Source organism: Vombatus ursinus, unplaced genomic scaffold (genome assembly GCF_900497805.2).
Source record: "Vombatus ursinus unplaced genomic scaffold, bare-nosed wombat genome assembly UNPS02014786.1, whole genome shotgun sequence".
Taxonomy (NCBI): domain Eukaryota; kingdom Metazoa; phylum Chordata; class Mammalia; order Diprotodontia; family Vombatidae; genus Vombatus; species Vombatus ursinus.
In genome coordinates, this window is record NW_020954564.1 from 16,552,803 (window position 1) to 16,577,918 (window position 25,116).

The 25,116-nt window shown below is 39.9% G+C and overlaps 1 protein-coding gene across 5 annotated transcripts in view; it reads left to right on the top strand.

Moving 5' to 3' along the window:
• Window positions 1-25,116, top strand: part of LOC114046895 (multivesicular body subunit 12B) — a 327,435-nt gene that overhangs the window by 117,773 nt on the left and 184,546 nt on the right. For all 5 annotated transcript variants that reach the window (XM_027867509.1, XM_027867508.1, XM_027867506.1 and 2 more), the window contains exons 5-6: window positions 2,431-2,560; window positions 6,249-6,368. In XM_027867509.1, coding sequence (XP_027723310.1) covers window positions 2,431-2,560; window positions 6,249-6,368 — 250 coding nt within the window. The remainder of the gene's footprint in view (window positions 1-2,430; window positions 2,561-6,248; window positions 6,369-25,116) is intronic.

Sequence of the window (25,116 nt, forward strand, 5' to 3'; positions counted from 1 at the left end):
ATCTTGCCACTGGACCCAGATGGCTCCAGAGGAGATAGTAAGGCTGGTGACTTTGCACAGCCCTGCTTCACTTAAATCCTGTTCATTTGCAAGTCATGGCATCACCTTCGCGATGTTATTGGTTCTCTTCTAGAACAAAGGACAGACAACAACAACAAGCTACTACCATAGACATCCATGATGTTGGAAAGAGAATAGTAATCGAAGTACCCAGAAATTCACAGGCAAAAAGTCCAACTAACGGTATCCATCACCTGTATACACAAATGCACACAGCGGTAGAGATCCTACCACTATATATATTTGCTTAGAGTTTATCAAAATTAATTTTAAAAGACTTTGAACTAAAAAGGGAAGGAGATGCTGATGGGGACAAAACTATGTATATTTAGCCACTGAGGCTTTATGCGGGGGTCATGGGGAGGGGCATCTCCAGTCATCCTGATCTATATCTTGCCACTGGACCCAGATGGCTCCAGAGGAGAAAGTAAGGCTGGTAACTTTGCACAGCCCTGCCTCATTTAAATGAACTAGAGATCCTAAAATAAGGAGGAACATTTAAGCTCATAGGTATTACTAATACTTGGTATGATCAGACCTATGGTATTTCTCTGGCACATATACTTTTTTTTTTGCAGATATACTTTTTTCAAAAGAAACAGGATAAATAAAAGAGAGATGGGGTATCATTATGTTGTTAAGATCTCCCCATGCAAGGAAATCTAGGAACCAAAGAAGCCAAGTATGATAGAGTCCAATTGAGCAGAGATCAATGGAGTCAGAGATAGAAGCATTATTGCAATTGGACTATATTGTAAACCTCCTAGACAGAAAGAGTGCTTAAATGACGCTCTCAGGAATCAGATCTCAAACCTGACATCAGAATGTGATATAGTAATCATGGGGGACTTTAATTATCTGGGCATATGTTGGAACTTTCCACCAGAAGAAGTGTTTATTAAATTCTTGGCTTTATTCAATTATAATTTCATCCTTCAAAAAGGAGAGGAGGAAACAAGGGGAAATTCTCTTCTTAATCAGAGTTCTTGTCATCAAGATAGAAGTAGTTGATGGGGAGGAAATTATAGGAACATTAGGGGAAAGTGACCACTCCGTCTTAGAGTTTAGGAAAAGAAAGGAGAATGTAAGGTTGGAGAATGTAAGCTTAGAAGGGAAGACTTGGGATACAGTTGAAAGCCGTCATGTGGAAGAGGAATTATTAGGCTTATACTGTTTGACCCCAGAGAGCAAAACTAGAACAATAGTTGGAACTTGCCAAGAGCTGTCCCAGAGTCAGATATTGTTTCTCACTGGAGGTCTTTAAGTAACGACTGAATGACTGTCTGTCATGTGGAGATTTTGTTCAGGTGTGGATTTGACTAGATGACCATTCTTATCCCTTCCACCTCTGAAATTCTGTGATTCCGATTCCCTTTACCAACTCATATTGCAACCCTTCCGTGTCTTATTGGACAATCTTAGTGAGTTGCTGTGAACAACAGCAACAGCAGAACTCATCACTTCGTGGCCATTCTTTGGACATTGTGGCTCTTCTGACTTAGCTAGGCTGGTCCTAACCTCAAAGCTCTCCCAGCTTGAAGTGCTCTGCCAGGGCTCACACTCTGATATAGCCTTCAGGAACTGGGGACCCTTCTGTGTTATGGTCCCTACCCAGGGTGATTTTATGGTGATGACTCATTTTGAAGGGTGGTTGGTTGAATCAGGTTCCTTGATTTATGTTACCCCTCATGACGTCTGTGTGTTGAGTGTGTATCTTTGGCTCCTGGCGTAGCAAAACCAAATAATGCTGGAGGACTTTGGCTCACATCCTCTCTCTGCTTCTTAGTACCTGCCTGGCTTCAGAGAAATTGCTTAACCTCTCTGGCACAGATTTTATCCTCTGTAAAACCGAAGGGGTTGGACTCAATTCATGCTGGGGCCTTAAATTCTATGATTCTGGGGCTCCTGGAGCTAAGCGTAAAATTCAGACTCTCAACTTTATTTTAGAGCTGAAGAATCCAGAGGTAATAACTCTGAATTTAGAGTCAGAAGACTTGAATTTCTCTCCCAGAACTATTTCTTATTTACCTGTGTGACGTCAGTCAAACCACTTCTCCGGTCTATTTCTGTGTCTATAAGAGGCTCGACAATTTCAAAGCTCCCTTCTACCTGTAAATTGTGTGATTCTGTAATGTGCCTATGTGTTTGGTCTGAAATCTTTTTTTGAAGACCAACCCGCTGTAGTGATGGATTTCCCTTTCTGCTTATACCAGGAGAGGTGGTAGTGCATATTGTTCACACCTTTGACTGACCCTTCTGGATGGTTGATTTTGGCTGTTGCTAATTCAATGTAGTAGACAAACAAGATGACAGATTTCAGACTTTGCTAACCTTTGAAGACTAATACCCGTTCCTTTGTCCCTTTTTCAGAGGAAGTTGCTTTCAGAAAGAAGAGGCTGTGTATTAAATTTATCCCTCGGGATTCAACTGAGGCAGCCATCTGTGACATCAGAATCATGGGCCGTACGAAGCAGGCACCTCCTCAATATACCTTTATAGGGTAAGTCTCTGACATTTTAAAAGGGGCCTAACTATAATCTGTCATTTTTCAGAAATTCGGTGTACTAAGTCATAGAACCTTAGAATTGGAAAAGAATCCCAAAGGTCATTCTTGTCATTATGGTAGAAAAAAAAAAGAAAAGGAAAGAAATAAACTGAGTTTCATGAAGACAAACCGTTTATTTAGCAAAGCATGTGGTATTATAAAACAAACTGGGAAGGCTTTCAGTAGCCAAGGACCCAGAAGTTTGGTTTCTCACAGTTAACATACTATTTGGAGAGTGAAACACAGGAAACACAGGATTATGGGGATTGAGATATCTGGTTTTTCATTGGTAGAAGAGGGTCAGGATACATTGAGGTGAGAGGGAGAGGGGTATTGTGATATTCTTTAAGTCATTTGATGGAGGGGAGGGGAAGTACTCTCGTAAAACCTCCTAAATCAGGTGTCTTACATGGAGTTGAAACTTAACTTCACAAAATGGTGAATAAAGTTGAGTCACTAATGCTAATTTTTAATGTAATATGTCCAACCTATGCCTGAATTCAGAAGTGCTCCCTTGAGAATCCCCAACAAGACCTCTAGTGATGGGGTACTCAGTACCTCTTTCTAAGGCAGCCCATTTCATTTTTGAATTGCTACGATCGAATGTTTCCTTTATATCAAAGAAAATTTGCCTTTCTACAATTTCTACCCACTGCTTTCGAGTTCTTCATTTTGAGATCAAGAAGGATAACTTTAATCCCTGTTTTCCATGACTTAAAATATTTGAAAACTACTATCAGGTCCCTGGCTAAGCATCCCTAGTTTCCTCAACCAATTTTTATATGTAACATGGCTGCCCAGAACTCTTACCATCTTGGTCAGTCTTCGTTGTCCAATATTGTTCTTTGTTGTTGAGCTTCCTAAAATGTGGTGATTAGAACTAAACATGATACTACCAACATGGCTGCTACAGGGTACAGGAAAGCAAAATTCTTGCCTCCTTTGTTTTGGGTTCTATAATACCTTAACCATGTAGAATTTATATACAGAAAACTGACCAAAGTGACTTCCCTCCATAGAGCGTTTGAGATCTTTGTGGTCATGTTTTCAGTCACCATGTTCTTGATATTGTGATGCTTTTGTAGCAGAGTAGGAGTGTTAGACTTGGAATCAGAAAGTTGGATTTTGAATCCCAGATTTTTTATTTAATGAAGAGATGGTATAGAATGGAGGAAATAACTGTGAATTTGGAGTCAGAAGCCTTGATCTGAATCTCAGCTGTTCTCTTGACTATATACGTGGCTTTGGTCAAGTCAATTGGCCTCTCTGAGATGGTTAGATTAGGTGATTGGGGGGTTTTCTTCCAACTCTCAGTTCCTTGATCATACCTATTAGCTGTGTGACCATAGGAAAGCCCTTTAGTCTCTGGGAGCCTTAATTTTTTCATATGTAAAATGGTATAATCCTATTTGCATTACCTACCTCATAAGATTTCTTGTGAAAATCAAATAGTTAATACATAGGAAACATTCTACAGCCTGAAAAGTCCTAAACAAATGTGAGCTGCTATCATTAATGTTATCACAGTTACATAGTGTGTCTTCAAATCACAGCACATTTTCCATTAATCCATTTACTGTTGAAATTTGAATAATTTTCTGCTATTTCTGCCTCCCTTCAGCTAAATCAGCCTCTGACATTTTGTTTAGTATATTAAATGTTTCAGTTACAGAATCTCAGAATATTAGAGCCAGAAGGGGATTTATAGATCATCAGGTCTAATTTCAGCATTTTTCAGATAAAGAAACCAAGGCCCCAAAATTATGTATTTGCCCAAGGCCACATACATAGTAAGTCACAGAGGTAGAAATTAAATCTGACCCCAAGTAGTCCAGTGCTTTTTTTTGAGAACTAGTTGTTAAATACCAGAACACCCTGGGATAGCCCACTAGATGTACTAGGTGGTGCAGTGGATATACTGCTGGGCCTGGAGTCAGGAAGACTCATCTTCTTGAGTTCAAATCCAGCTTCAGATGCTTACTAGCTGTGTAATCCTGGGCAAGTCACTTAACCCTGTCTGTCTCAATTTTCTTATCTGTAAAATGAGCTGGAGAAGGAAGTTACAAAGAAGTGGGTATGACTGAAAAACAACTTTAAAAAGATAGTAACCTCCAAGATTATAACTCAAGAGGATAAACATTCTTGAGAAACCTCCAAGCACCAATTTACATACAGTTGTTTATACTTATATATGACTTGACAGTCTAAAATTCTTTGCTTATCAGAAGTCTGAAATTATTCTGTCTGTCAGTGAAATGACTAAGGCCCATAGAAGTTAAGTGACTTGCCTACTGTCAAGCCACATGGGTAAAAAGTAGAACTAGAATTTGAACTTGGAACTTCTTAAGATAAGACTTTCAGTATACCTCCATGTTGTTTCAGTTGACCATGACAATTATGTGTCAATATTATATATTCTTTAAAAATCAGCCTTTTGTGTGTTGTTGTGGAGAAGGGCTTGGAATTGGAATGAAAGACCTGATTTTGAATCCTGACCCTGCCAGTAACTACCTCTGTGACCTTGAACAAATTGCTTAACTTCTCTGGACCTCACTTTCCTCATCTATAATATAAAAAGGTTACATTAGATGAGCTCTTTGAAAATCCTGTGATTCCTATAATCATAAGCAATAATTTTACATAGTGAATTTACCCCAGCGTAGGTAACAGTGGTTACTGGAAAGTACAAATTGCATATTAAGTCTTTAAGAACCTATGATTTACTTGATGTGGCTGCTCTTTACGACAACCTAGAGCACGCTCCTCTCTACCCACGGTAGAATGCTTCATCAGTTGTCAAAAACCTCATTGTCTAGTGTCTAGATCTTGTAGGATGTACCTCCTTGACCTGAACTGGGCCCGTCAGTAGATGATAGATGATAGATACGTTGTCCATTGTTAGGCTCACATTCAAAACTTTTTCAGCTTGGTAGCACACTGATTTAGCCTTTGAAGACTTTTTGTCACCTCCATGCCGCAGTGAGGCATTGGAGGAAGACTTCAGGGGAGTAGTAAAATTGTAATATTTTAGAAATATTCTAAAGTTAAAATTTTTTCCACTATAAATCTCTTTCTCTTTTAAGTGTTTAGTATTTAATTGTTATAGCACTTGGTGGACCTTTAACTGGGGTAAAAATCCTAGACTCAGATCCCAGAGCTGGAAAGGAGCATAGTTGTCCCCCAGGCCAGCCTATTCCTAGGTGGACGTAGTCTTCAAGTTTCTATCTGAACACTTCTAATGACTCAGTTCACCCGTAGTTCATTCTAGTTTTGGAGGTTTTTTGTTGTCAGGCAGTTCTTCCATCCATTGAGTAGGCATCTGGTTTTGAAGTCTGAAGCTGTGTACCTGAACACAGTAGTGTGGTTTATTCACATTGCATTGTCATCAATTGGTGTTTCACGTGGTGCTATCTTGGGAGTCAGAAATTGTTCTTATATGTAACTTCTGGGTGGAGTCATCTTTTTTTGAAAACAAAATATTGATGTTGGAATAAATCGTTGACTGAACTTGCACAGGGATTAATATGTTTCCTGATCTTTGAGTTTATAATTATTTCATCATGAGTCAGGTTGCTTTGTTAGTGAGTCAGGTAAATGAACTGTGTTTTACCAACACTGTGAAGATTTCTTTTTTCTCCTAAAGGGAACTGAACAATATGGGAATCTGGTATCGAATGGGCAGAGTCCCGAGAAATCATGAGTCACCCCAACCCACAACTCCTTCCCCGTCATCAGCTTCAACGCCAGCCCCTAACCTTCCAAGGTGAGGCATCTTTACTATTTTCTTGTATTGCTCTCTTTTCGGTCAGACTTTTGGCTTTTGCACGCTTCCATCAGTATTTTGGAGGACAGAATTCTTTGGTCGTGCTTGAGGGTGGTTGGTGCTATGTAGTTTCATAGGTATGGCCCACATGACATTGCCCTATTCAATGTCATTTCACAGTTGACACTATAGTTCATTAGAACTGTACTCCTTTAGATGCCAGGGAAGCATCATTCAGCTCATTACGTAAGTTACAAATTGGATGGCTGGCAGCAGTCGGAGATACTGCTGGAGTAGCCCATCCCCATTCTGCTCGTTGCAAGTGCAGATGAATAAACGAAATACTGTGGAATCAGAATGAAGTGATGTCGCCAGTTCGTAGTTTGGTGTAATAGAAAGGATACTTGATTTGGAGTCAAAAGATCCTCATTCTTCTACTGTCTGATCTTGAACAAATTTCACTTTTTTGCCTCATTTTCCTTATTGCTAAAATGAAGGATAGACCAGGCCCTTCAAGTCCCAATTCTGTCTTTCTGTGAACCAACTGACCCACATTTTGCTCAGGATTGTTTTTTGTAGAAGTAATTAGTAGTTGGATATTCCTGTAGGGAGTATCAGGATGAACTAACTGCCTTTGCTTAATACCTTCTGTCAAAGGTCCAAGAGTATTGGATTGGGCACAGAGAGCTTGGATTCAAATTCTAGCTGTGCCACTTTACCCCTGGGTGACTTGGGGCAAATCAAAGAACCTCTCTGGACCTCAGTTTTCTTATCTTTAAAATGAGGGGCTCAAACAAGTATTTGTAAATCACTTTGCAACCATCAAGCACTATACAAGTTCTAGGTATTATTTCTAAGGACTCTTTCAGGATCCTATGATCTTCCTGTCTAAAATGGCGATCTTAATATTTGTACTCCCTGCCTCACAAAGTTGTGAAGAAAGCACTTTGTGAACTGCAAAGTATTATAGAAATGTGAATTTTGATGTTTCTGTGATATGTTAACAATCTGTTGCTACACTGTGGAGTTCTTAAGTGGATGCACAAAACTTGGGTATTCACAACTTATCAGGTGTGATCACTTCTCATGAAGAATTTCAAGGCAAATCCTTCACTTGTCCTGGCAAGCAAATCAGTTTGCAAACCAGTGACACTTGGTAATAAAAATATCATAACTGATAATTGTTTCTTTGCCTGGTCAGTCACAGGCTACTTTAGCAATGGGTATTTTATGTCCCACAGATGATAGTATCTGCAGTTTTCTTTCATCTCTAAAGTTAGTTCTAACAGCAGTTTGCAGAAAAGAACTCAAATGAGCAAAATGGCTTCTTCATCTTTATCTCAGAAATAGCCAGGACTAAAATAGTCCCTGTATTTTTGTAGGGAAGCAGTTGGTTAAAAATAAGGGTGTCAAACAAAAACCTCAGTATTGGTTTTAAATTCATGGTAGAAGACAGAGAGCTGCTGAAATCTCATGAGAAAATAAAGATAAACCATACAAATACAGAATTTTAGAGTTGAAAGAGGCCATCCTTTGCTGCCTAGCTGACTTGTGGTTGCCCAGTTTTTTCTTGATGACCTCTTGTGTGGGGGAATCCACTGCTTCTTGAGGAGCTCATGCCACTTCTAGATAGCTGTACAATTTTGGTAAGTTATTTTCCTTACACCAAGGCCAAATTTATTCCTTCACATCTTCCACCAGTTACTCCTAGTTGTGTCTTCTTGGGCCAAAAGGGAAAAAAAATCTAACCTCTTCCCCATATGACAGCCTTCAAATATTGAACAACTGTTTCTTCCCTTTAAATGTTCTCTTCTCTGATCTAAGCATTCCTGGTTTTTTTTTAACTCATTCTCCTATTTTAAGAACATGACACCCATCACCTTCCTGATTGCCCTTGCCTAAATACCCTCTAGTTTGTCAGTGCCCTTTCTAAAATTTGGTGTCTAGAACTGAAACTGCTAGTTCAGATGCCATATAACTAGGACAGGATACAGCAGAACTCTCACACCATGTTCCTAAATGCAGCCCAAGATAACACTAGCTTTCTAGGCTGCCATTTCATGGCAAGGTGCATTATAGTCAAAGAGCCTTCATTTTGTATTTGTGATATTGATTTTTTGAATCCAAGTATAAGACTATATAATTAAATTTCTTAAATTTGGCTCAGTGTTCTCACCCATTGAGATCTTTGTTAATCCTATCTTGTTACTCATTATGTTAGCTATCCCTTCAAGCTTTGTGGCTTCTGCAAATTTGATGAGTATATTTTCTTTGCCTTTATCCAAGTCATTGTCCATCCTCCTGGGGCACTCTACCAGACATTTCCCTCCAATTGACATCTAACTGCGAATAACTATTTTTGAGGCCCAATTATTCAACCAGTTGCAAATCCACCTGACTGATTTTATTTAGTCCTGTACTCTTCATCATTTCTACAATAGCTCAAGAAACTTTAAGTGTTTTTCCAAAACCTAAGAAAATTATACGTATAGCATTTTGTCTGATCTGCTAGTCTAGTCATCCTATCAACAAACAAAAAAAGGAAATGAGCTTAGTCTGACACAAGTGATCCTAATGAAGCCATGCTGGCTCCTTGTGATGACCACTTCCTTCCCTAGAAGTTCATCCCCTATCTCCTTAGTAACGTGTCCCAGATTTTTCCTAGGAATTGAAGTCAAACTCACTGGCCTCTAGCATCCAGACCCCACTGTCTTTGCTATTTAAAAAATCAGTACATTTGCCCTTCACTCTGCCTGTAGTATCTCCTCCATTCTCCAGTCTTTTAACTGTTGCTGACAGTAGCCTAATGGTCTCATCTGCAGGTTCTTTCAGCACCTGAAAATGTAGTTTGGTTTGGGTCAAATGAAAACAGGTAATAAGGTGCTGAAGTAAACAGTACTGAAAAGAATGGGATTAGGACAAACTAAATGAAGAAAATTCGGGGATTAGATATAGCTTGAACCCATGTAAAAAAAGAGTGTGTATGTAATGGTCTTTGAAGTTTAAATATATGCACATAATATACATATATACATATTGGCATTTGGTCTAGTAGATGGAGGATCAGCTTTGGAACAATGAGAACTTGAGTTCAATTCCTAGGGGAGGCAATCGGGGTTAAGTAACTTGCCCAGGGTCACACAGCTAAGTAAGTATCTGAGGTCAGATTTGAACTCAGGTTCTCCTGACTCCAGGGCCAGTGCTTTATCCACTGTACCACCTAGCTGCCCTTAAGTGTAATTCCTGTGACTGCCACTTAGTACCATGGACAAGTCCTGTAACTTCTCAGTGCTTGAGGTAACATGTGAGTTGCCGATTTGTGTCAGTGGGGGAATTTCCAAGGTAAGCGCTCACTATATGGATGAAATCATGTGCAATGATTCATGAATGAACAAAAAATCATGTTCCCTAAATAAAGATAACATATACTAACACACACATATGAACAGTCACATGCGTGTTATCCTGTTTTGGGAGGCTACCAAAGGACTTTGGATGACTCCCGATAAAAAAAGCGAGGACTGCTTCGTAAAATTATAAAAGCTTGCAATTACAAGGGGCCTTAAAGATTATCTAGTTCAAAGACTTCATTTTACTGATGTGGAGAAGAAGTGATTTCCTCTTACTATCTTGGTCATATATCTCAGGGCTTGTGCTGTCTGCCATTATCTTTGGAATCCCCCATGCTATGATGAGGCTACAGAAAAAAATATTCATGGAAAGTGTACAGATATAATAAACAGGTTTTTCATGTAAGATTACTAATTAAGGAAATATGAAAGGAGTGAGAGAGGATGGTCAGTCCTTTATTCCTCACTCCTCCAGCAAGATTACAGTAGACATTATAGAAGCCAAGACTGCACAAGTGATTTAAAAAATCAAGAACACACTTGTTTCTCACTCCAAAAAAGGGATGTGGTGTGTTGCTGTGGAAAGAACATCGGGCTTAGAGTCAGGAAAACTGCACTGGAATGTCAGCTCTGCCACTAATTTACTCTGTGTCCCTTAGCCAAGACATTTCTCATTCTCTGGTCCTTAGTTTCCTCCTCTGCAAAATGAAGGCATTGGGCTCAATGGTCTTTAAAGTCCCACTGTGATTTTACTTTGATAAGGGGTTAGGCATTAACCATTCTTGGGAGAATACAAAGGACTTTGCTCATAGAGATGTCTTCTGATAAAAAAGCAAGGACATTTAGAATTCACAAACTTTTAATAGGAAAGGCCATAGATATATTCTAGTCTACCGCCCACTTTGTATTTAAAAAAAAATGTTTTATTGATACATTTTGTCTTTTATCAGAGTAATTTCTGGAAACTATCTCCCTCCCAACCTTCAATTTAATCCTTCTTTGTGACAAAGAGTAACAAATAGTTCCAGGAAAAAAAAAAAAAAAACATCCAGTACAATGACTGCATCTGATAACACATACCAGCAGCTAGACGGCACAGTGGAAAGAGCACTGGACTTGTAGTCAGGAAAACCTGAGTTTGAATCCTGCCTTAGAGTACTCACTAACTGTGTGTTCCTGGGGATCTACCTCCCGGGGTTGTTAGAGAGTCAAAAGCAGGCGTTTATTCAATGCTTATTATATTCTGGTCCCTGTGCTAAATTCTAGGAATACAAATACAAGCAAAAAGAAGGACATTTGCCCTCAAGGAGCTTATATTCTGATGGAGGAAGATGACACATAAACGGAAGCTGAGAAGAAAAAGGTGGAGGATAGGGAGATTAGGAAGAAAGCGTCCTTGTGGGCTCCTGGCAGAGAAAGTCCAAAGAATTGAGACGTGGAGTGGAGCAAATGTCAGGAGCAGGGATCTAGCGGGATCAGATGAGATAACATATAAAGTGTTTTGCAAACCTTAAAACTCTTCATAAATACAAGTTATCATCCTGATCCTCATCATTACATTGTGCCCTATGTTGTCTCTCCAATGATTTCTCTCATTTTACAGGAGATTCAGAGGATGGGAAGTGACTTGTCCAAAGTAACAAAACTCACTGTAGCAAAGTCATGTTGATCAAGAGCTTGTGTCTCCTGCCTTCTGGTCCACCCCCTACTTTTCTTACTCTGTCCTGTAAAGGCAACAGTCCAGGGATTAGACATGGCTGAGCCACATAGGCTTCTTAAGGTACTAAGGCCCCTTCTCCTAATTGACCCAAAGGACCTTTGTACTTTGGCCCCCAGTTTTCTTCCTTGTTAAATTCTAATCCTTACTTGTTCTTTAATCCCTCACTTTAACTGCTGAGTAACAGTTGCAGCTAAGGCAAATTGACTTGTTGGGAGGAGATTCCCTGGTTCAGAGGACAATCTTACCACCACACATGCAGCTGTCCCAAAGGAGTATTGTAGGTTCTAGGAACATGGTACACCAATGACCAAATCATAGTGTACCAGGCACCATGTAGGTAGGGGGACCATGAGACAAGACACAGTGACAGTGTTTGTGAAAAGAGGAAGTGTCACCCTGCCACGAAGGGGACCTGGTAAAAAAAAAAAAAAAAACTTTCTTTGCCCCATGCTGGTTATAGCTAGAGTGCTGAGCTCTGACTTTTGGTCCTAAGTTGGTTTATTCCTCTCAGTTTTGAGATATATCATATCTGAATTCCTAATTAACCTGATTTCAGATCCCTTCTTTCTCTTTTTTCCTACTATCTGCCACATACTTCAGGCCGTAAGAATACATTTTTTACTGTTTTTATATAACAGAAAGGAGAATTTTAAATTCAGAAAGAATCCACTGGGGGAAGGTCATTAGAAATAGACCTACACACACACATACCACACAAACCAGACTGCTCAATTCTTGATTTAGGATAGGGGTATGTTGGAGTCAAATCTATCAGCTCTGTAGCTGATTGTTAAATTTTAGTATGAGCATTTATACTTTAGAAATTGGCAAGTGCTACAAATCAGGGTTTGATTTATTGTTTTATTGGTTGCTTAGACTTAAGAAAGTGATGGAGAAAGTATTAATGGTGCAGAATCGACATAAAAGTGTCATACATTTTTCAGAGAGCTGGTTGTTGAACATTTAGCAGTACACTCCTGATTTAACGGTACCCTAGGTTTCTAACCTAAGCTTTAATTAAAGTTCTCTAGTCATAGCTTGGTCTTTGTAATTGTCTCAGACCAGCAACCTGTACCAAAGAGCCCTGGCTCTTTCCTGAACTACCTGGAAAATTGCATCTTCTGTACTAGAATCTCCTCCTTAACATTTTGTCATTCACTCCCCTAAGCACTGTATTTGAGGTCATTCACCTATTCTACAATTCCAGCCTTACCTACAGCCTCACTCACAGGAAGACTGGAAACTTCCTGGTCGCTAGCTTTAGAGTGTTTTCTATAGCATTTGAAGGTGTGCAAAGTTTCATAACAACTCCGTGAGAGAGGCAGTTCAGATATTGTCTCCATTTTACAGATGAAGAGACAAGGCCTAGATAGGGAAAATGATTTGCCTATGATTACACAGTATTAAAGATTGATTTCAATCCCCACATTCTTTCATTTTTATCTTTGTGTCCACTGTGAATGATGCATAGTAGGTGCTTAATAAGTGCTTATTGAATAAAATTGAATGAGTAAAAAGGTAATAGGTTTGGAAGGCAGTGCAAACACCAACCTGAATGTCCAGATATAGGACTCATACTACTCTGGCTTCTAATCTAGTGCTTTTCCAACCACACCACGTTGCCTAATCTCTGCCTAACTTCCACTTCCCCTTGACCAAGGGAAAAACAACTGAGTATAGAAATATATAGTTTGTGTTCCCATCAACTCAAAAGTCAGAATAACGTGACCTGAATGCACTTTTCATTCCAAGAATTTAAAGAAGACAATCCCTTTTATTACAGATTCCCCTGTTTTAAGACCACCCTTTCCCCCTTTGACTAGCATTTATGGATTCTGTAAATGTATTTCCAACTCAGAAATGTTCTGTAACCACATTAGTTTGGGAAACATTTCTTTAGTATGAAGTTCTTACTAAATTTAGTAAGAATAGGGATCAAAATTGGTCCTGTAATCTCACTGCTATAGGGAACTCCCCCTCCCAATGCAAGTCAGCAACTCTTCTGCAGCTTACAGCCACGGAGAGTTGTCTGCAGCAGTAAGAGGCCAAGTGACTTACCTGGGGTCACACCAACCATGTGTGTCAGGGGTGAGACTTGAACCCAAATCTTCCTGGTTCTTCTTGGCCTGCTCTTGATTTGCTCTTCCCTGTTACCTTTCTACCCTAATTGCTACATTTAATATAAGCATTAAGGGCTGTTGTATCACAAACAAAGGTATAACCAATTTATGAGGCAGGTTTTAATATCCTTTTGTGGAGAGGTGGTTGCCTCCACTGAAATTTTCCAATACCTCATCATACATGGAGGTGACTCTGGTTTATTAAAGGTATGTCTATGGAGTGGTCTCACACATCCTAGAGCTGTGAATACAGGACTGGCACTGGACTCTTGTCAGTTGACCAGTTTAACTCAGTGCAGAAAGACCATCAGATTGTCCCCTGGGTAATGAATTGTTTTGTTAAGTAGCGATTCAGAATGAACTACCTACTAATTTGGAGAGAGTGGTTGCTGTCTGCAGTTAAGGGAGTATATTTGCTGACAAAATAGGGGATCTTTGAAGTATTTAAAGCAGAATTTCTTAGCTTTTGGGGGGTCATGGACCCCTTTGGCAATCTGCTGAAGTCTGTGGAACTCTTCTGAGAATAATGTTTTTAAATGCATAAAATAAAATACATAGGATTAGCAATAATGCTAATAGTAATGGTAATAATAGTATTTATATATCACTTTAAAGTTTACAAAACACTTTACATAGATCATCTCATTTCATCCTCACAACAACCCTGTAAGGTTAGGTGTTATTATTCCCATTTGTTACATAAGGAAGTTTAGACAGATTAAGTCTAGGATTTGTCCAGAATCAGAATCTGAGGCAGGATTTGAACTTAGCTCTACTTGACTCTAAGGCCAGCACTCTATATACACTGTGCTACCAAATGCAATTATATTGAAATGTATTTATTAAAAAAATAGTTCATGGACCCCAGGTTAAAAACTCTTGCTTTAAATGAAGTAAGTTAAGAGATACAAGCAAATTTTTTGTCAGGGAAAAGGGATAGGATTGGGCAGAAGCTTGCCAGTCATTCCATGTGGAAAGGTCATTTTTATGGCTGAATGGAGAAGCCTTCAGGATGCCACCAGCAGCCTTGCAGGCAAGACCAGCATAACTGGGAGCATAGACTAGAGCATCAGCAACAGTCAGAAAGGAGTGTTTACAAGCTTTGTATATTTTATAACCTTTTGTTGTACAGTTTATGGTTTACAATGGCTGCAAGGAAATTGGATCCGTTTTGTTTTACTCACCAAATAAAACACATGTCAGAATAGTCAATATAAAATGTATTCTAATTTGGCTGAGTTAAAATAGCCAGGATGCTGTGGAATAATTGAATGTTACATTAATGCCTCCTAGTAAAAACCATCTGTCTATCTATTGAAAACTCTTCTGTCTTTGCTTGAGTAATTTGCAGGTAATGTCCACACTCATAAGAAGCACCTTCACTCCTAGGATCATAGGATTTGGAGCTGTCAGGGACCTTAGAGATCACCCAGGTCAATCCAGTCACTCTGCAGATGAAAATATTGAGACTCAGAGAGCCGTGGGCAGGTCACTGGCCCAAAATCATGAACTAGGAATTGAATCTAGGTCTTCTAATCCCAAATTTCCTCCTCAGTAGGTTTGTTTTTTTTTAATTTGACAGCTGTTTCAGGGTTCTTTGGGATGGCAGTATGGTGTGGCAGATTTGGACATGCTAGTCCTGGGTAAGAGTCCAGGATCCATCTCTTAACTAGCTTTGTTACCATGGGGCCACTTACCTAACCTGCCTAGAATTCAGTTTCCCAAAATGTAAAGTAGGAATCATAATCTTGGCATTATGTCCCTCCCATGATCACAGTAACACCCTGTGAGCCTTAAAGTACAAGTGAAGTATGAATTATTCTCCTTTGATGTTGATGATTAGACCTTGTTTTCTTTTCATGATTTAGGTAAAGATATATATTTTTGTAATGATGAAGTCTCTTAATTTGAGATCTGTCTAAATAATTAATAACTTCCAGTTCAGAGGAATATAATGAGTCTAGAATTCTGCTCAAAAGAGGTTGTAACTACAAGTAACTTTCCCTTACTTTCTAATGATATATGTTGAGGTTTGTGCCTGGTTTCTCATAAACCCCACATAGATGAAGGAAGGAAGGAAACCAGTATTTATTAAGTACCTACTGTGCTTAGTTCTTTATAAATATTATCTTATTTGATCCTTACAACAATCCTGGGAGGTAGGTTATTATTTCCATTTCACAGATGAGGAAACTGAGGCAAACAGAGGTTAGAAGACTTGCTGAAGGTCACATAGCTGGTAAGCATCTGAGACTGGATTTGAACTCAGGGTTTTCTGGCTCCATGTCTACCACTGTATCCACTGTGCCATCTTCTGGGTACATAATTTTTCTCTTTTTCACAAACTGTGAGACTTTTAGGTATTGGTTTAATTTGATTACCTTTTGGAGTACAACTTGGTGGAATGGAAAGAACATTGGATTTGAAGTCATAGGACTGTGGTTCACATCCCAGTTCTGCTATTTATTACCTTCATAACTCTGGACAAACAACTTGCCCTTCCCTGGACCTCACTTTCCTCATCTGTAAAATGAAGGAGTTGAACCAAATGATATTTAAGTGACTTCTAGTCCTAAAACCTACATGTAATTTTAAGATTCCAGGATTGTACCCCTGTACTTTGGTTTCCCCTCTGTAAAAATGGGACCATAATCTCTTCCTGAAGTTTTATGTGATGGTGACTATAGTGTGAAGGTTCCCACTCACACTATTTATCCACCAAAGTCCTGCTTTACTGTTTGATGATGGTACAGACGTGACCTTGGGTTCTCCAGGTCTAGGTCAGTGGCATGCAAGATGAAAAGGCTTGGGGGATGAGCATGTTGATAGATTGTGTGTCCATTTGAGACCAGCCTAGCTCATGTTGGAGAGGCTCATTACCAGAAGAATAGCCTCCAGGGAATGGATTATTTTGGCCCTAGTAGCTCAAGAAAACTACCCACTTACTCCAGTAATGGTTGGGGAGAAGGGAAGACTTTCCATTAGTGGAGTAAATGCCCATACTGATGAAATCACTATTCTTTGAGATATTCAAGTATTTTTCCATCGTCAAAGGATGTTTTCACCTTGGCACCCAAAGACTAAAACCAAAGACCAAAAACTCAAAGTGTGTGAGTTCTGGGAATCTCTTTTCCTCTTGCCTTTAATAAGACTAGCTTTAAGTTTAGTTTTTTTTCATGAAAGTCCTATCTGCTCCAACACAGGTACAGTATAGATTAGAGAGAATGAATGTTCACAATTGCTTTTCAAGAAGGATCTCATTATTGGTTAGACCACAGAGCTCATGTGACCCAAGGTATAGAGTGAGGCCCCTTAGGAATAACTTTACATGGAGAGAGGATTTTCTGTCATAAAAAGATATATTATTCTCTATTCTGTTGTTCTCAAATACATACTTTTGAGATCATGAAGGTTATAATATAATGTAAAGAGTGATGGACTTAGGGAAAGGTATCTGGGTGTAACACCTAACTCTGATAGTTACTAACTGTGTAGCCTTGTGCAGGTAAGCTTCAGTTGCTTTGTCTGTAAAGTGGGATAACCTTGTACCTTACCTCATAGGATGCCATGAATCTTTGTGCCTTTAGATTATCTTTTACTTTTAGGGAAATCTCTGTCTGAAACACAGCCCAGGAGAGGTCTTGAAGGTCTGGGACCAAGTTTGATGAACTAGATAGAATCTGAGCCTAGTTTTTCATTATGCTTTATCCTTGCTGGCATGAGTTGGAAGTCAGGAGATTGTGTAGGGGTTGGTAGGTGAACATGAATAAGCATCCCCCTCTGGATTCTGTGTGTAATTGTGGGAGAGTATTTTCCTGATTTGGGGAGATATTTTGTATCAACTATCTTTAGTATACCACCTTAATAAATAACAGTTTCTAAAACCTAATAAACTCTGGCTAATTGATCATTCATACGAGGGAACACATCAGTAGGGGCTCATGAGTAATAGTATTAGAATTTAAATTAGGGTAAATAGTATTAGTATACAACCCCTCCTGCAACTCACCAGAGTTATCCCTATAACTCTAAGAAGAGATGTCATTATCCACTCTCTGAGGACCTGACCTACTCGTCTGAGGACCAGTTGGGAGAATGAGCTCAGAGTTTACACTACAAGTATATGAGATCAGGACCTCACTGATCACTCAGTGGGAGAGAGAGTGTAGAAAGAGTGGAGAGAAGACATTAAGGTCTTGGGTTAGAGTTGAAGCAATACTCAATATTTTGGTGACAGAAGGAGAAAGAGGAGCTAGCAAAAGGTAGACAAAATGATTGAAGAGGGTGAGCCAGGGTAGTGGCATGTTGTGAAAGCCAAAAGAGAAAGTTTTAAGCAGAATGGTAGAAAGTGCTGGAATGAGATTAAAGAGAATGAAGGAGAAAAGGCTATTGGACTTATTGTTTGGGAGATCACAACTGACCTTTTTTTTTCTTTTTTTTTTTCTTTCTGAAACATTTAATAACATAATAATAACAAATATCATTTATATAGTGCTCTTAAGATCTGTAAGGTGCTTTACAAATATTATCGCATTTGATCCTCACAACATCCTGGGAGGTAGGTGCTATTATTATCTCCATTTTTTTAAAATTATCTCCGTTTTAAAGATAAAGTGAGCCAGTAATTAAATGACTTGCCTGGGTCACATAGGTAAGTAAGTGTCTGAGACTGGATTTGAACTCAGGTCCTCCTGACTTTAAGACTAAAGCACTATTCACTGCTCCACCTACCTGCCCCATTCCTATGTTATTCTTTTTTTAATGGTAATTTTTATTTATTTTTTTGTTTTCAACATTTACTTCCACAAGATTTTGAGTTCCAAATTTTCACCCCATCTCGTCCCTCCCCCCACCCCAAAACGGCATGCATTCTGAATACCCCTTCCCCTAGTCTACCTTCCCTTCTATCTCTCCCCCCCTTCTCTTATCCCCTTCCCCTTCAATTTTCCTGTAGGACACGATGGATTTCTGTACCCCATTTCCTGTATTTCTTATTTCCCAGTTGCATGTGAAAACATTTTTTTTTAAGCATGTGTTTTTAAAACTTTGGGTTCCAAATTTTCTCCCTTCCTCCCTCCCCACCCACCCTCATTGATAAGGCAAGCAACTAAATATAGATTATATATGTGCAGTTATGCAAAACACTTCCATAGTAGACATGCTGTGAAAAACTAACTCTATTTCCCTTAATCCTATCCCGCCCACCCATTTATTCTATTCTTTCTTTTGACCCTGACTCTCCTCAGAAGTATTTGCTTCCAATTACTCCCTTTTCCAATCTGCCCTCCTCTCTATCATTCCCCTACTCTCTTGTCCCCTTCCCCCACTATTTTCCTGTAGGGTAAGACAGATTTCCACACCCAATTGAGTGTGTATGTTAATCCCTCCTTAAGTCAAATCCTATGAGAAGAAGATTCATTCTTTCCCTCTCACCTTCCCCCATTTCCCCTCCACTGTAAGAGCCTTTTCTTTTCTGTTTTTTTTTTAATGGGAAAATTTACCCCATTCTACCTCTCCCTTTCTCTTTCTCCTAATATATTCCTCTCTCACCCCTTAATTTTATTCTCCAGATATGACCCCTTCATTTTCAACTCACCCTGTGCCCTCTATTTATCTATCTATATCTATATATACACACATATAATTTTTTCCCCTCCAACTACCCTAATGCTGACAAAGGTCTCATGAGTTACAAATATCATCTTTCCATGCAGGAATGTAAACAGTTCAACCTTAATAAGTCTCTTATGATTTTCTCTTTCCTGTTTACCTCTTCATGTTCCACTCAAGTCTTGTATTTGAAAATCAAATTTTCTATTCGACTCTGGTCTTTTCATCAAGAATGCTTGAAAGTCCTCTATTTCACCGAATGACCATTTTTTCCCCTGCAGGATTGTACTCAGTTTTGCTGGGTGGGTGATTCTTGGTTGTAATCCTATCTCCTTTGCTCTCTAGAATATTATATTCCATGCCCTGCGGTCCCTTAATGTAGAAGCTGCTAAATCTTGTGTTATCCTGATTGTGTTTCCACAATACTTGAATTGTTTTTTTCTGGCTGCTTGTAATATTTTCTCCTTGACCTGGGAACTCTGGAATTTGGCTACAATATTCCTAGCAGTTTTCCTTTGGGGATGTCTTTCAGGAGGAGATCGGTGGATTCTTACAATTTCTATTTTGCCCTCTGGTTCTAAAATATCAGGGCAGTTTTCTTTGAAACTTGATAATTTCTTGAATTTCTTGAAAGATGATGTCTAGGCTCTTTTTTCGATCATGGCTTTTAGATAGTCCAATAATTTTAAAATTCTCTCTCCTAGATCTATTTTCCAGGCCAATTGTTTTTCCAATGAGATATTTCACATTGTTTTCTAATTTTTCATTCTTTTGGATTTGTTTTACAGTGTCTTGATTTCTTATAAAGTCACTAGCTTCCAATTGCTCTATTCTAATTTTTAAGGAAGTATTTTCTTGAGTAATCTTTTGGACTTCCTTTTCCATTTAACCAATTTTGCTTTTTAGGGCATTCTTCTCCTCATTGGCTTTTTGGACCTCTTTTGCCATTTGGGTTAGGCTATTTTTTAAGGTGTTATTTTTTTCAGTATTTTTTTGGGTCTTCTTTAGCAAGCTGTTGACTTGTTTTTCATGATTTTCTTGCTTCACTCTCACTTTTTCCTCTACTTCTCTTACTTGCTTCTCAAAATCCCTTTTGAGCTCTTCCAAGGCCTGGAACTGATTCATATTTTTCTTGGAGGCTTTGGATGTAGGAGCTTTGGCTTTATTATCTTCTTCTGGTTGTATATTTTGATCTTCTTTGTCACCAAAGTAAGATAATATAGTCTCACTCTTTTTGCGTTGCTTACTCATGATCCTGGCCAATTACTTGAGTTTTAAACTCTTTGTTAAGGTAAAAGTCTGCTTCCAATGTGAAGAATGTACTGTCCCAAGCTTCGGGGGTTTGTACAGCTGTTTTCAGAGGTACTTCTAGGGGCCTGTAAATTTTCAGTTCTTCCAAGGTGGTATGATGAGGGGCGAGGTGTTTTCTCTCCACCACCACAACAAGCTCCACCACGCCAGTGTTCCTCCTCGCCCCAGGACCACTGCTCAGAATTGTGACCCAGATCCAAGTACCGGTAAAGCAAGAGATTCCTGCCTCAGCACTGGCAAAGAGATCCTTGCAATTCCCCTCTGATTAGCCACTCGATTCCCCCTCAGTCTGTGGGCCAGAAGCTCAGGAAACAGTCACTGCCCCAGGCTGTGCTGGAGACTTGAGGCTGAGACCTAGCTCCTCTCTCACCGCAGTCACAGATTTTTCCCACTGACCTTCCACGTTGTCTTTGGCATTCCTGGGTTGAGAAGTCTGGAAACCGCCACAGCTGCCTGTGATTCAGTCCTCTGAGGCCTGCTCCAGGATCTCTGCGGCCTGTGCACCCACGCCAAACCGCACTCCTCTCCCCGCCTGGCGCGATGTACCTATACCTTTCTGATCAACCATCCAGGCTGTCTTTGGCTAGAAATTTGTTTCACTCTGTCTTTTTGTGGGTTCTGCTGCTTTAGAATTTGTTTAGAGCCATTTTTTATAGGTATTTGGAGGGCTTTGGGAGAGAGCTCAAGACAGTCACTGCTTTCCCTCCGTCCCACCCCTGACCTTTGAGAGAGTGGTGGATTTAGGCGCATACTTAAAATGGACTGAAAGGTAAAGAGTTAATGAGGTTGGAAAAGACCCTGATTTTGGGAAAGATTGAAGGCAAAAGGAAAAGGGGGTGGCAGAGGGTGAGAAGGATAGGTAATGTCATGGAAACAATGAACATGAGCTTGGACAGACCTCAAGAGATAGTGGAGGATAGAGTGGCCTGGCGTACCATAATCTGTGGAGTCACAAGGAGTCAGACAAGACCGAACGGCTGAACAGCAGCAACAACAAAATCTCATAGGGATGTGAATGGAGCCACAGGACTGGAAGTGAACAAATATGCTCATTTGGTATAGCAAAGTCTGTCAACTATGGTCTAGGAAATGATTTTGATTATTGGAAAAATTCTATAAAAGCATAATAAAAGAAAAAAAAAGAGTTAATGAGGAAATTGAGGTAGTAAGCTTAGACTGAGATGACAGTGGAAAATGCTCAGGACTGTGTCCAAATGCCTCTGTTTTTGTGACCTTGGATAAATCATTTTCCCTTTCTTGGTCAGTTACTGTCCTGGTCTGTAAGATAAGGGGGTTGGACTACTTGAGAAGCATAAGGTTGTAGAAGAAAACACTAGATTTGGAGTCACAAGATCCTGGTTCAGATCCCACCTCTGCTAATGACTAGATTTGTAACCTTGGACAAATCATTTAACATTTGTAGGTTTCAGTTTGCTAATCTATCAAATGAGGGATCTGGACTAGATGGTCTCTGAATTTTCTTCTGTCACCATGTGAATGTGTGACCTCTGACTTTTCAGAAAGTGGCGGTCCTGCTAAGAGGAAGAGGGCCAGGATGCTGGGGGCTTGTGATTGAACGTCATTCACTTTTTTTTCTCCTGATGACTCATGGCAGCTGTTAGGAACCTCAGCAACTGTATTGCACGGTAATAGAGTGAAGCCCTGAGGACCTATTGAGACTTGTAGGGCCGTTTGCCCTGTTCAGAATTGCCCCGGATTATTTTATTGTTGGCGATTTTGCTCTCTGGTGTCTTCTCCCTCATTGTCAGCTGTCACTTCTGTGACAGTGTCTGTGTGATGTCCTGGCCTTTATTATGAGGGAACAATCCTCTCCTTCCCTTGGTGGAAATTGTATCTGCCACTTGGTGTGTGTTTAAAGTATTTTTGGTGCTGTAAAACTAATGATTGATTTTAGATTGTACACGTAATAAATCAGTGGTGTGACATGGAAGCCGATGAAAGGTAATGTGATCAAGACTGTTTGAACAGAAGCCGAGTGTCCAGAGTGGGGAGGTGACAGTCCTGCTACGGTCATCTGCCCTGGTCGTGCCTCATCTGCAGTATTGTGTTCATTTCTGGGCATCCCATTTTAGGAGGCATGTACAGGAGAGGGCACCAGTAGGTGAAGGAACTACATCATGGCACATCAGGATATCTAACCTGGATTCAGATGCCACCTCCTCCAGAAAGTCTTCCTTGATTCCTCCTGGAGTGTTCTCTCCCTCCTCGTATTTCTCATGGCTCCTTGTTTTTGTCTCTCTCTTACTCTTATTTTGCTTTCCCTTGTGTTATGGTAATTTGTGTACTTACCTCAGTTCATCCTCCTTTTTTTAACCAGGGCCTATGTCACGTTTCTGTATCCCTAGAAACGAGCACAGGACTTTCCTTGCAGATGGCAGATGCTTATTAAATGTTTATTGAATGAATTGAGAAGAGTCTGACTTGGGCATGTGGGAGAGACTGATAACCTTATTCAGGTAATTGGAGGGCCCTCATAGCAAAGAGAAATTAAACTTGTTAGGAGGCTGCTAGGTGGTGCAGTGCATAGAATATTGGACTTGGATTTGAGACAATCTGAATTCAAATCCTGCCTCAGATATTGACTTAGCTGTGTGACCCTGGGCAAGTTACTTAACCTCTTGCAGCCTCAGTTTCTTTGTCTGTAAAATGGTGATAATAGTAGTACCAACATTTCAGCGTTGTTGTAAGGATCAAACGTGATAATCCATGTAAAGGGTCTTGCAAACCTTAAAGTGCCATATAAATCCTACCTGTTATTACTACTACTACTACTATTATTGTTGTTGTTCTACTTAGCTCCAGAGGGCAGAGCTAAGAATAAGGGGTCTGCGTGACAGAGGCAGATCTCAGCACTGTTGTAAGCGAAAACTTCCTAACAATGAGATCTGTCCAAAAGTGGAACAGACTGCCTTGGGAATTAGCAGGTAACCAACCTCATTGCTTGGTCACTTGTCAGGATGTTAGAGGGGATTCCTGATCTGGTAGGGGTTGGACCAAATGATCTCTAGTAACCTTTCTAGCTCTGCATTTGTGACTCCATTTGTGTTTTGGATTGGATTCCAGAAGACTCACTTCCTTTGGGGCACCAGTTTGAGGAATAATCAAAAAGATCCTGAGGGTGGACCAAGATGGTCATCTGAACCAGTGAAGGTGCAGCTCATCACCGGTCCCAAGCTCTTCAGCCATCTGTGCCACCCTGCCAGTGAGCCGAGGACCAGAGCCAGCCCTCAGATCAGAGATAGGAATTCACTTAATGGTCCAAAAGGGGAGTTGGCTTCTGGTTGCCACGGGAGCAGCTGTGTCACATCTGTCTTTGTGTCCCCAGTGCCTAATGCAGACCTTTGCACATAGTAGTAATTACTTAATAAATGTTTATTGAATTGAAGTGAAAAGAGTCTGGGAGGGGCATGTGGGAGAGACTGGGATCTGTCTTCAAGTATTTGAGGGGCCATCACAGGGAAGGAGAATTAATAGGGAGTCAGCCTCCGGAGATTGAAGTAGTCCATTACTAGAAGAGACAATGTAGTATAGTGGCTCGATTGTTGGACATAGCAATAGGGAGACTGGGTTCAAATCCTGCCTCTGATACTTAGGAGCTACATGATCATGGGAAAGTCATTTAACCTCTTTGAAACCTGGTTTCCTCATGTGTAAAATGGGCACAGTCATAGTTCCTGCCTGTCATAGAGGTCCCAATGAGATCATCTACAGCAAGGTTTCTTAAATTGGTGTATGAACTTAAAAAATTATTTAATAAAAGTATTTCAGTATAATTAATTTCTTTTGTAATCTCATGTTTTTTCTTTTATGCATTTAAAAACACAATTCTAAGAAGGGGTCCGGACTGCCAAACAGGTCCATGACACAAGATTTATCTATCCTTTGGGCTAGATCATTAAGGTCCCTCACTTCTCGCTCTTAATATGTTATGATCTCATGATTCCATGACTTGCTCAAGTTCACACTGATAATACGTATGTGTCAGAGCCTGGATTCAAACCCAAGGCTACAGTATATAAAATGTTTTGCAAATTTTAAAGTTCTTGAAAATGTCAATTTTTGTTGTTGTTCATTAATAATAATAATAATAATAGCTAGCATTTATTCAGATTTGCAAAGCAATTTACATGTTATCTCATTTAATCATCATAACACGTCTGTGAGGTAGGTGCTATTATTATCCCCATTTTAATATGAGGAAATGGAGTCTGAGAGAGGTCAAGGGACTTGCCCAGGGTCACACAGCCAGCAAATTTCTGAGGCAAGACTTAAATTCATGTCTTCCTGAAAGATAGAAAGAAGCCATTCTGGGCCTAGGGAGCACACTTCAATGGTATTTGGAGATATCAGAGGGTAGATCAGTGCAGTTGGAACACAGTGGGGAATAATCTGATAAAAAGGCAAGACTGTGCCAGATTGCAGAGTCCCCTGGATGCATGACCAGCAACTCTAGGCCCAGAATGGCTTCTTTTACATGTCTTCTTCAGAGTTCCTACTCATCCTTTCAAGAAAGCCCAACTTAGGGCAGCTAGGTGGCGCAGTGTATAGAGCTCTGGTCTTGGAGTCAGGAGGACCTGAGTTCATTTTTTTTTCTTTTTTTTCTTTTTTGGTGAGGC